The sequence below is a fragment of the Dasypus novemcinctus genome, chromosome 4 (genome assembly GCF_030445035.2).
Source record: "Dasypus novemcinctus isolate mDasNov1 chromosome 4, mDasNov1.1.hap2, whole genome shotgun sequence".
Classification (NCBI taxonomy): Eukaryota; Metazoa; Chordata; class Mammalia; order Cingulata; family Dasypodidae; genus Dasypus; species Dasypus novemcinctus.
In genome coordinates this window covers 103,187,982-103,201,162 of record NC_080676.1, presented here as the reverse complement: position 1 = coordinate 103,201,162, position 13,181 = coordinate 103,187,982, and the positions used below count along the sequence as shown (strand labels likewise).

Genomic DNA, 13,181 nt, shown 5'->3' with positions numbered 1-13,181 from the left:
CCATTGATAAAGTCTTCTTATAATGAGGAGAGAAATGTGAGAAAATATATGCATATAACTTCATCACAATCTACTCTAGCTGTTGGAAAGGGCTGATTTCTACTATCTGAATTGAACAAACTCTACTTGTAATCCCATGTTCTTATTTCTTTTAAACATACAACAGTCCAAATAAATGGCAGGACCTTGAGATTTTTAAAAATCACACACACACAAAATCAGAAACTTAAACCCATGAAAATTTTCATCCAGCTATGTTCTGTAGGTGTGGTCTTCATCATCTCAGGAAGCTAGGCATGTTGGGGGAAAATGTGGATAAACCAGATCTAGAACAAAAGGAAGGGCTCCTGATCAGAGGACTCAACAACCAGGAGGATCTGCACTAACTCAGCAGCCTGGGTACTGGCAACCTAGTGTGTTCCTTGTCCTTTCAGAAGATGAAACAAGATGTGGAAAAGTGTGAATGACCTTATACAGAGCAAGAGAAAGAGGAGAATGGCATTATGGGCAAAAGATTTAACTACCATGGAGATCTATGGTAACCCAGCAACCTGGACATCCAACAACCCAAACCCAAGCAAATACCATCAGAAACTGAACCAGTGGAACCCAATCAAGAAAGAGAAATCAAAGATATACCAAGTTTCACAGACTTAAGCTAACAGCCAGATTCCTGGAATTATCACTGGAGGTGAGCAGACATCATCATGATGGCTTTCATGATTTCAGAATGAATACCTGGCGGGACACGGAAGAGGTTGATAAGTAAAGAACATATGATACAAATACTTCAGAAGATATTACTAATTTCAATAGAAATCTTGACCCGGTGGGTTATATGTCAATATCATATCGGTCCTATGCTGGACAGGTGTCTTAGTCTTTCAAGCTGCTATGACAAATACCACACACTGGTTTGGCGTAAACAATGGGAATGTATAGCCTCATTGTTCAGGGGCTAGAAGGCTCGCTTTGTCCTGTAGTCAGTAGTGTTCCAATGCTGGCTTATCAGCGATCCTTGGGGTTCCTTGGCCTTGTAGCACATGGCAATGTCCTCTCATTTTGTTTCTTTTCTGGGTTCCACTGGCTTCCAGCTTCCAGCTCCTTCCCGTGGCTTTCTCTGATTATGGCTGAATTTCTTTTGCCTATAAAAGACTCCAGTAATATGGATGAAGGTAGGCCCTCATTCAGTTGGGGCTCACTGAACTAAAATAACATCTTCAAGAGATCCTATTTACAATGAGTTCACATTTATAGGAATGCGGATCAAGACCAAGATCATATCTAAATTGGGGTACATAATTCAATCCACCACAAGCAGCTATATAATTTCCAGGGTCTACTGCAAAATAAAAATGCAGGGCCTCTTGTTCCAAAATTAATAAGAATTTCAAAATGGCAGCAGTTGAGCATTAAACCAAGTCCAGGACCCTTTTGCTACTGCAGTTTGCATCCCAGTGAAGCTGACCCTGGCCCTATTAGAGATAATGGAAGTCAGAAATTTTGACTTTATTTTTACAGAATGAAGAGCTGCTTGGAAAACGTCAACTGATATATATATATATATTTTTAAATTAATTTATTGAAATATATCACCCACACACAAACATAAACAATAAGTGTATAGTAATAGTTGTGAACTCACAAAATAAACATATATAACATCATACAGGACTCTCATAACTCACCCTTACATTGTTGCATAACATCATACAGCTTATATCGCTGACTTAATAGTTTTATAAAACCATACTAGAAAAACTTCTGAAAATCTATGGACAACTAAATGAATCTAGCAGAGGTCCTGAATATGAGGTTTGTAATTAATCTGGGTTCATGTCTCCTCCTTTTTTTTTTTTAAACCTAGCATCTAAACCCTCTTTCTATGTTTAAAGAAACTTTCCTCAGAGAAGGACTGATCATCTTGCAGAGATCTTGAGCTTGGAAGTGAGTACAATAACACAACTGCATTGTTGCCCTTTGGGGAAGAGAGTGAACAGGGTTTTGGCTACAAATTATATTTTGCATTTATTTTAATCAACTAGTTCCTTAGATTAGGAAAACATGTTACATACCAAATTATAGACTCTATAAAGAATACTGAACACCTAAGTAATCACTTTTCCACACTTTAAGAAATAAAATATTAAAAATAAAATTTATAATTTAAATAATCTTATTTCCTTCCCTCCCCCAAATGCAACTGCAATGCTGATTTTTCTTATATCATTCCCCTGTATTTTAAAAATCATATGCGTCTATTCCTAATATCTAGACTTGCCTATTTTTAACACCAACCATAAATGGCACCATATTTTAAGTATCTGTCTTCAATCTGTCTTGTTCATTTAACATATTTTTCAGATTTATATATATTATTACATGTAGCTCTCCCCCATTTCTGAAGCTTCCAAGGCCTGCCAGAGCTTTCACCTAGGTGCATCCTCCTGAGGGTGTGCCCACCCCTAGGTCCAGAGATAGTCAAGAGGAGCTAAAGTGACAGGTGCTTTGGTCGTGGAGGTGTAGTTCTGGCTTGGACGTGGTGGCGGAGGTTCATCTATGTTGGGGTGGAAAGAGAAGGAACACGGCAGCTCTTCCTGCCCGGAACTACAAGAGTTCTAGAATTCTAAATTTGGATATGATATTTCAGGTTGCTATTACGGTGGGAGGCTCAAAATATATTTCCTTTAATATTTAGCTTGGTTTACAACTTTTAAATATTTAGATATAAAGTATGTCCACCTCCATTTGTACTCTTCACCTGGCCCCCACGAAAAGGGGTGGGCCTGCCTTTTCCTAACATCTTACTCTTTCCGCAAACCCAGTTGTTATAGTGAGTAAATATGGTGATTAAATGTATAGTAAAATAAATAAAATGTGGGCTCTTCTCCTATCTCCACCGTCCTGTGTGACCTCTCACCTTTCCTCCTCTCTCCATTAGTTAGGACTCTATTTCTAATTTGATAAATTCGATGCCGAGTTGGAATGAAGACGCCAAACAGACGCCAAACAGACGCCAAGAAACCACGCGGAGAACACTCAAGGACTCCAGGCTCAAAGCACGTCGGGGACGAGCAGATGCTTCGCCACCTAGCTCGGCCCACCCTGCCCGGCCCGGGGGTCCCGTGGCATGCTGGGACATGTAGTCCTCGGGAGGTAGCTACCTCCAGCGAGACTCCTCCGCCCAGCGTCCAACGCTACCTTTTGCCCTCGGGACGTCGTGACGTAGCTCTCCTCCCATCCTTTGCTTCCCTTTCTTTCTTTCTTTCTTGTTCAGTTCCGGACTTCCGAGGATCCTTTACGACACCCGAGTCTCAGAATTGGTACCGGCGCCGAGTCCACTTTTCGGCAAAGTGACGTGGACGTCAACAGCAATGGCGGAAGGAGACGAGGTCTCGCCACTGCCAACGTCGAGCAGCGACAGCTGGTGAGTGAAAGCCCGGGACTGCGTCCCACTGTCCAATGTTTTTTCTTTCTCGCCACCCTGTTGGTCCCAGCGGCCCCAGCAAAGGCCGGCCCGGAACTGGAAGACAGATCTTCAGCGAAGTCCGGCATCCTGCCCCGCCCTCTCTGCCTCCCTCGCCCTGCCCTAGGGACTGGGGCCGGGAAGCGAAGGGATAGGGGTGTTGTCTGCGGGCCGGGCCTCACTCTGGCGCTTCGGCTTCGTCCACCTGTCTCCGAAATGTGATTGAGAGGGTGGCTTAAGCTGGGTCGGGGCGGAGGTTCTTGGCCCGGCGAGTTGGAGTAGGCTGGTTAGAAAGGAAGTTTCTTGGATACAGATCAGGAGCATTAAGAATGCCATTTGAAGACTTTTCAGTTAGCACCTCGACTTTTGTTGAGGGTTCAGAGGGTGAGAAGCACACCGAGGGAAATCCCTCTAACATAGTTGAGGTAATTTTTAAAAAAAAACAAATCAATTTTAGTAATTTTTTAAAATCCTGCTTTTATCTCGTTTTGCGTTCCGAGTTTCCACCATTCGTCTCTTTCACGACAAGTCTTTTTTCCAAACCGCTTCATTTCTCGTGGCTTAATTTTCATAGTTTTGTATGTGATGTGGGACATTACTCTTGCTGTTCTCAAGCCTTTGCATACTTACCTGATTTATACTCGGGGTTGTTGGGAGGACCTTCAACAAATTTTTGGTAGACTTGAGTCCTCCAGTGTTATTAATCTTTGAGAAAAGCTCCTACTTTTGAAATGGTTTATCTTTACAATACGCTGTTAGTGACACCATTTTAAAAAATAAGAACTTTATAGAGGCTTGTGGAATTATTACCGATGATTTAATGTATTGACCAAATATATTAGTTTAAGATTTGCTTGTTCATCGTATCATATGTATGCAGCTTACTGACTCTTGGTTACCCAAAAATATCACAGAATATTTGTAGACATCGACTTTAATCTCTGAAAAGAAATTGGAAGTAGTTGAAAGGCATAGATAATACAGTATTTGAGAAGTTCAGTGGTCAATTAACAGGTTTTAAACATCATCTTAGTACATGTGCTTTCCAAGGTGTAGGAGGAAAACTTCAAATGCCCTAGATACGGTTTCTTTCTTCAGTTGCTTATTTTGGAGTTGGGGAGATGTGACAGGGACAAGGTAAAACTGATCCATTTGGGGGGACGAGAATAAAACTGTTATGGGAGTTCAGAGAAGGAGAAACTGTTTCCCCCTGGAGTCATTGGGTAATGCTTCATGGAAGCAATGATGGTTTGCATTACCTTTGAAGAATGAGTAGGATTTAGACCAGTGCTGTCCAATAGAAATATTAACGTGAGCCATACTTATAACTAAATATTCTAGTAACCACATTAAAAACTAAAGTAAAATTAATTTTAATCTATTTCATTTATTATAATATATCCAAAATATTTCAACATTGATTAAATGTTAAAGAAAACTACCAATTGGATACTTATTTTAACTAGTTAAAGGGACCTTTTTAAAATCAACGACCTAGAGATTGCAAAACTTTTCAGAAAATGACTTAGCTTGTTATAATAGGAAGTTTGCTGTTTCAAAAGAGCAAATTGTATCAAAAACTGGCTGTCATCAGCTGATCTCTTGAAGGCAGTGAGGGGAGATGTTCCTAGAGTTAAGGTGACTTTAGAAAGTACTTAGGTTGGAGTATTGTTATATGTCTGGTTTACAGGCCAAAGAACTTGGTGTGAATGGTTGCTAGAGGTGGCATTTGTTCTCTTCTAGGTATGCTGTGACTTTGTTGTGGCTTCCCATTTTTACTGTTTGTTTTCGTGAATGTAGGAACCTTGAGCTGTTCTGCTATGATTTCTACTCTCTCTCTTCTGACCTTTCTCCTTTTCGCTCCTCTCCCACAGAAATGAATTTGAATAGAGTCAAGAAAGATTTTGGTATTGGGAGACATCGGTTCTGTAAAGCCTTTTTTTTTTTTTAAAGATTTATTTATTTTTATTTATCCCCGCCCCCTTGTCTGCTCTCTGTGTCCATTCGCTGTGTGTTCTTCTGTGTCCACTTGTATTCTTATTAGGCGGCACTGGGAATCTGTGTCTGTTTTTGTTTCGTGATCTTGCTGCGTCAGCTCTTGGTATGTGTGGCACCACTCCTGGGCAGGCTGCGGTTTCACGCTGGGCAGCTTCCTTGCACAAGGGCCACTCCTTCTGCAGGGGGCACCCTTACGCGGGGGCATCCCTGCATGGGCCAGCACTCCCTTTGCACATCAGCATTGTGTGTGGGCCAGTTCACCACATGAGCCAGGAGGCCCTGGGTATCGAACCCTTGGACCTCCTATATGGTAAGCGAACGCTTTATCTGTTGAGTCACATCTGCTTCCCTGTAAAGCCTCTTGTTAAAATGATTGGTGAATAGATTTTTATGGAATGGGGAGGCTTTACTCTTTTATTTTCAAAGTTTTTATTTAAACTTTTTCAGGTGGAAAATTTTCTAAAATGTATTATACATCTCCCTGCCTAACCTAAACTCATCTTAGTTACTCAGGGTCATTCAGTTTACAAACACAAGTGTGTAAGATTAAAACTAGGTCCTGGTCCTCAAGGAACTTACCTGGTTAGGGGAGGCATGTTACTATTATCCTACTATCATACAGTGAGAGCCTCACCGCCTACCTAGGCAGAAAGGGTAGATTGTTACTATGATAAATGGCCCACAAAGTCATTCCTTTTTGAGATTGTTTTTAATAAGATTTTCCTGATTTCTTCCTTTGTTGTATGTGGTATCTCCGAATTTCTGTGAAAATAGCTGAACTTGTTAAAATTGTGTAGACATTCCTAAAAAGGCTAAGGATGGGGGCCTGAGCATCTAAGAATACACAGACTTACATTACAATACCTCTTTTACTTACTTCCTGATTTTTAGTATGTTCTGGGTAAGTGCTATTTCAAAATTACCTGCAGATGTTGTTAAAATGGAGATTCTAAGTCAGTAGACCTGGGGTGGAACCTGAGATTCTCTATTTCTAACTCCTAGGTGATGCCATTTTCACTGGTTCATAGACCACACTTTTGTTAGCAAGGTTCTAAGGGATGAATATCTCAGAATAAGTTGATTAGAGGACTTTATCGCTCTATATATGTTATATTGTATTACCTATCACATTACACAATAGTTAATGTAATTACATGACCTGTCATTGATCTTTAAATAGTGAACTTCTCAAGGGCAGTGGCTACTATAGCAGGTAGCCCGTAAATGTTTGTTGAATGAATGTATGCATGAATAAATACAGACTTTTATGAAATCATGTGCAATACCATCCCAAACTATCATTTTACATGAATTTCCTGACTCCCGTGTTTTTGTAAGCTTTGTAATTGTCTGCTGATACGATGTTTACTCTTTATGGAAAGCCAAGGTGAGCAGAAACCCTCAGCGCTCAAGCTTTCTGGGACTCCAGATTTGTAAGCTCAAAGAGTGTAGTTAAAATTCTTGTAAAAATGTTCGTAGTTTGAGATGATGTAAATTTAATTTGAAAATTAATATAAGCTGTGAGAATCTGGGTTTGTAAAATCAAATAATATTAAAATTATTAAAGTGCAAAGATTGGTAATCACTCTTCTTGATACTGAAGACATTGTTCTTTGATTTGAACATAAGTTCTCGTTTTCTGAGGTTTTCTTAGTTTAAAAAAAAATCCTAATGATCTGAAGTCATAATTTTCAAACAGTTTTTTTGGTATAAACTTTAATTATTTAATAGCTGTTGGTGTTCTGAGCTTGGTTTAAAAATGTTTACACAATATTAACTTTTAATTCATAGTTTTAATTACTAAACTCTTCTTAAAACTTTTGTTAAAGTTTTTAAAATTGTGTAAGTATTGGTTCCATAAAGAAGCTTCTGTTATTGTTAATTTGAGATGTGAATAGGAATTGTTTTGAGACTATTAAGCTCTTATTTTTCAAAATTTTATTCACTTTTTAAATAGCACTTGCAGTGCTTCCTGTTTCATTATCTCAAAGCATTAAAATACGAGGCAAGATTTAAAATGTCACTCAAGGAGTAGGTGATGGCAATTTCAAAATGATATAATCAGTAAAGAGATACATTTAATGGGAAAGAGAAAGGAGCACATTGTATAAGAATATGGACAGTTTGTGGGACTGGGAAGGCTTGATATTACCCTTAAAAAAAGAAGTAGCAAAAATGAACTTTATTGTACTGAATTAGGTGTTAAGTGACCACTATTTGATTTGGCAAACTAAAGTTAGAGGGCAGGCAAAGATTACAAATCAAGAAGACTTATTTTGTTTATGCTATTTACATAAATGTCCTTATTTTAATTCCAATTTTATAGTTTCTAGAGGTAATTCCTGAATAATAAGTCACTTCTAAGATTTTGTTTCCTGTAGATGTTTTAATATCCATAGGCTAGGGTTGATCATTGGTTTTTGCATACTCTAAAGAATGTATTTCAAATAATTCATTTACATTTATTTATACTCACTGCAGAGAGGGGATAAGCTAATTCCTAAATTTATTGAGGCAATCCCAATAATACTGGAACACTCTGTTAAGTGTATTGCAGTACAGAGCCAAATTATATAAGTAGGTGTCTTCTGAAGAGATTTGATAAAATATGTTTGGCAAATCATTTCTGCTGTATAATACTGAAGTGTGGAGTATACTTGATATAAACCAAAGACAGTGCCCTTCCTCATGTATTGAAAAGCCAATTAGAGTTTAGCAAAGCATTAATAGTTCACTCAGCAAACATTGCCCAAAGACTGATTATATTCAGGCTGCTGTGTAGTGTTGAAGAGAGAAGAAAATTGAAACATTTAAAACCAGAACTGTGCATTATTTTGCTTTGCTTGAACACTTTAGTTTTTTCCTCACTTTATCTCTAAAAGTAAATTATAAAGGTGTCTTCTGAAGATATCTAAATATTTGTGTTTTTGGAAATTACATGTTCTAGAAGAGTACAACAGAATTCTACAGCTTGAAAAGGGGTAGTGCTAGAAGTACATATTTCATATTTCAATGTTGAGAATTACAAATGGCAAGAAAACCAATCCCTTCTGTGAGGTTCAAGTTGTTTCTTGTAGAACTAAAAGAGCGATAAGAGCCAATTAAAGGAAAAACTATTTCTTGAAATGTAGTGTATACATGTTTTTAAGGGTGCATCTGACCTTCCAACCCTAACTCAAAAAAATGACTAATAAAATCATTTATTTCAAGTCTTCGTTTTTTTTCTTGAAAGTTAAAGGTTTTTTTTTTAATCCTTAAGCTGATATATCACTTCATAGTTTTGTAGAAGTGCTGCAGTGTATGCTGTTTTTCCTTACTTTAAAGCAGTTGTAAATATAAAATTACTGTCATGGTAATATTTAATAATTTTTAGCAAGGAAATATAAGAAAATACTATACATTTGCATAGTGCTTTACCCTTTGTATAATACTTATAAATACCATTTCATTTGGATCTTACAACAGGTCTTTGAGATAGGGAGGTTATGAATTATTGTTATTGGCTCATTAAAGAAGAGAGAGTACACTTAGAGTGATCAGGTGACAAACCCAGTTAGTGGAAGATCTGGACTTAAATAAACTCATATCTCCTTACTCTGCTAAGCCCTGTACTCTTTCCAGAGTTTATTGCATGTATATTATGTATTTCACATATACTTTATTAGACACCTATACTCAATCAACTTGTGCTTTCAAAAGCATAATATTCAGAGATTTGCATTGTTGAACTTACATGTGTATGTGTATGTGTATCTGGCACCTGCTAGGGTATAAGGGTATGTATAAGCTGTGTACCACATTGTCTCTTTTGCACCCACAAGAAGGGACAATTCATGAACGATTTAATTAGATATATGATACAAAGCATTATATACTATAGATTTATATTTTATACCACTTTTGCTTTCATAAAATGCTCTTATATCCCTTGTAAATCTAAGTAGATTTTTTTTTACCCTTAAAATATATTATTACATATATCACCTGGATAATGTATCTGTTTAATATATGTTATATAGTAAATAGATCATTTTTGTAAATTATTATATCATACATAGATATATGCAAATATCAAACAGGCAATATAATTATATTACACCACATTTGTCTATATAATATCTATTAAACTACAATTACAGTTTATTTTGATTTGCAGTAATATTAAGAACATATAATCAGTTACATGGTTTTAGTAATTTTATCAGCTCAGTAATTTTTCTTTTGCTCTTATGGGTGATGTTGGAGAAGTAAGAAACTTGCTTTTAAAGCAACTCCCATGTAGTTATTTAACCTTTAAAGAGCCTTTGTTTTGAGACATAAAATTGATACATAAATGGATGTATCTATGTCCTACAGTTGAGGATGAGAAATTCTTTAGCATTATTTTGCAAATTCCATTTAGATTTTAACCACGATTTACAACCAGACAAGATCATCTAGTATCAAAGAAACCATCGTTGTTGGTTGCAAACCAGGTTAAAGAAATAAATCCAGTATTTATTTGCCAAACTAAGATCCCTCTTGGTAAAATATTCTTGTAAAGCATTGCCCAAATGTTGCAAAATGTTGTCACCTCATTTGCAATAGTTTTACCTTTATTTTCCAAAATGATGGTTTCAGGAAAAGGAATATTGGTGATATTTCTTTTCTCATTACACTTTGGATAAAGTGGAAATTTGTAATAGAGGTAACATCTTTCCGTTTTCATCCCTCACTTTCTCTTAGGCAAAGGATGCACTCTGTTTTCAGTTACCATATAAACTACTGCTTTGTGGCTGGGGGGCAAGGGCCAGAGTTGTGGGGGGTGGGGAGAAGAGGTGCATTTCTTTGTGCAGTACAAGTGCTGGAAAGTCACCTTATATGTATGGAAAAGAACAGTGTGTTAGGGACTTTTTATTTTGAGAAAACATAGGTAAAGATTTAGGGGACTCTGAAGTTTATGCTCATTAGTAAAGAAAATATTCTTCAATTTCTGTAGGCAAAGCCTTATAGCAAGTGCATTGCAACATTATACATGTAGTTATGAGAAACTTTTTTGTGTGCTTGTTAGTTTTCTTACTTAGACAACAAATCTTGAGTTTTTCTTGGCAAAACAAAGTGTACCATTGGTGCAATTTGATCTATATGATTATGCATCAAAAATAAGTCTATGAGAAGTTTTAAAGCAACTGTTCCATTAGATTTAATTTTAGTATTTACAGAGCGACATATCTATTGTCTGTCTCCTTTGTCTACTGCACGATGCTGAGATACTGAGCTATCATGTTGTTTGGCTTGTAAGATACCAGATTTAGCTTCTTCTTTTCTTGGCACAAGATCCTGATTAAAATATGAATTCTGGAGACAATTATATTATTTGATAAAGGACTCTCCTGAAGCTGCTTTTGTGGATCTGATCCTAATGCAAAGTTTCACTAATTTTTAAGCTTGCATATGGGGCTTCCCCCCCTCCTTGACATACAAATATATAACTTATTAAAATGCTTGTAACATGACAACCATAAAACTCCTAGAAGGAAATGTAGGAAAATATCTTCAAGATCTTGTGGTAGGTGGTAGTTTCTTAAACTTTACACCCAGTGCACAAACAAGAGTAAAAGTGGATCATGGGACCTCCTCAAAGTTAAATACTTTTGTACTTCAAAGGACTTTGTCAAAAGGATGAAAAGTCAACTGACTCAATGGGAGAAAATATTTGGTAGTCCCATTAAGGGTTTAAAATTCATGATATATAAAGAGATCATATGACAACAATGAAAAGACAAACTACCTGATTAAAAAATGGGCAAAAGACTTGAAAAGATATTGTGCAAAGAAGAAATACAATTGGTGAAAAAACATATGAAAAAATGTTCAGCATCACTAGTGATTAGGGAAATGCAAGTCAAAACTACAAGATATCATTTCATGCCTTTTTTTTTAAGATTTCTTATTTATTTATTTATCTCCCCCCCCCCCCCCCCAGTTGTCTGCTCTCTGTGTCCATTTGCTGCATGCTCTTCTGTGACCGCTTCTATCCTTATCAGCAGCACCAGGAATCTGTGTTTCTCTCTATTGTGTCAGCTCTTCGTGTGTGCGGCACCATTCTTGGGCAGGCTGCATTTTCTTTCGCGCTGGGTTGCTCTTCTTACGGGGTGCACTCCTTGCGCATGGGGCTCTCCTACACGGGGGACACCCCTGTGTGGCAGGGCACTCCTTGCACGCATCAGCACTGCGCATGGGCTAGCTCCACGTGGGTCAAGGAGGCCGGGAGTTTGAACCGTGAACCTCCCATGTGGTAGGCAGACGCCCTATCCATTGGGCCAAGTCTGCTTCCCTTCATGCCTTTTAGACTGGCCACTATTAAAAAGTCAGAAAACTTTAAATGTTGGAGAGGATATGGAGAGATAGGAAAGCTTATTTACTGTTGGTGGGAATGTAGAATGGTACAGCCACTGTGGAGGACTGTTGGGCAGTTCTTAAGGAAGTTGAATAGTATTGCTGTGTGAGCCAGCAATACCATTACTAGGTATGTATCCAGAAGAACTGAGATCAGCGACACGAGCAGACATCTGTACACTAGTGTTCATAGGGGCATTATTCATAATTGCCAAAAGTTAGAAACAACCCAGGTGTCTATCAACTGATGAATGGATAAACAAATTGTGGTTTATACACATGATGGATTATTATGCAGCAGTAAGAAGAAATGAAGTCATGAAGCCTGTGACAGCATGGGTGAACCTGGAGGACATTATGTTGAGTGAAGCGAGCCAGACACAAAAAGACAAATACTGTACGTATGATTGAGCTATTATGAACTAAATGCATTTGTAAACTCATGGAGTTAATAATTAGAATATACACCAGAAAATAGAAGAAGGGCAGAGAGTGGAAAGCTGAGGGTTAATCTGTGCAGAATTGGTAAAAAGGTTGTAAATCTTTGGAAATGAATAGAAATGGTTTAAGCATACCATGGTGTATAATAGCAATGTTATTGCATGGGTGTAACAGTAGTTGAAAGCAGAGTCTGAGGTCATGTGTGTTACTAGAAGGAAAGCTGAAAACTGTATCATGGTACAGTAAAACCGTGTAAAACATGAATATGGGTGATACTGCATATATGACTTTTACAAAATATAAATACAAATATACTAGAGAGAAGGAAAAAAAGAATAGCAGCTATGTACAGCAGGGGAAGCATAGAGAGACTGAGAGGTGATGAGTTTTGTTTGTTCATTTATTATTATTGGAATAATGGAAGTGCTTTAAGAATGATTGAAGTGATGAATGCACAAATATATGATTACACTAAATACCACTGATTGTATGCTTTGGATGGATTTATGCTTTATTAATATGCACCAGTAAAATTGATTTGTTGAGAAAAAAACAACCTTGAGACCAAAAAAAAAAAAAAAGCTTATAACAAGCATGTCTGAGTCTGACACAAATTCTTATATTGTCAAGATTTCACAGTTATCAAATTGTACTCTCACAGTCTATAAGGTGTCAGGTCATTTCTAAATGTGCTAACATATTATTAGTTGAAATGCTGAGAAAATTTTTATTGTTTGCCTGGTATTTAAAAATAAATTGCATGTTACATATTGTGGTCATTGAGTGCCATCCATATTTGTATACAGTTGAATTCATAACAAAGTTGTCCTATTTCCATTTTTACCAAATGTCACACAAAGGTATTCAGAAACTAATTAAGGAGGTTTGACTTAATAGT

At 37.2% G+C, this 13,181-nt stretch overlaps 1 protein-coding gene and 1 long non-coding RNA gene across 4 annotated transcripts in view; one reads left to right on the top strand and one right to left on the bottom strand.

The window, feature by feature from the left end:
* Positions 1-3,295, bottom strand: part of LOC131278269 (uncharacterized) — a 62,586-nt gene extending 59,291 nt beyond the window's left edge. The window contains exon 1 of the long non-coding RNA XR_009185584.2: positions 3,202-3,295. This is a non-coding gene — a long non-coding RNA (uncharacterized lncRNA). The remainder of the gene's footprint in view (positions 1-3,201) is intronic.
* TBC1D23 (TBC1 domain family member 23) overlaps positions 3,116-13,181 on the top strand; it is a 68,550-nt gene continuing 58,484 nt past the window's right edge. For 2 of the 3 annotated variants that reach the window (XM_058296002.1, XM_058296001.1), the window contains exons 1-2: positions 3,116-3,156; positions 3,278-3,427. In XM_058296002.1, the coding sequence (XP_058151985.1) occupies positions 3,131-3,156; positions 3,278-3,427 (176 nt within the window). In that variant the 5' untranslated portion in view covers positions 3,116-3,130. Of the gene's footprint in view, positions 3,157-3,277; positions 3,428-13,181 lie in introns of those variants that run through there. The other variant, XM_071214864.1, reaches the window with a different exon arrangement.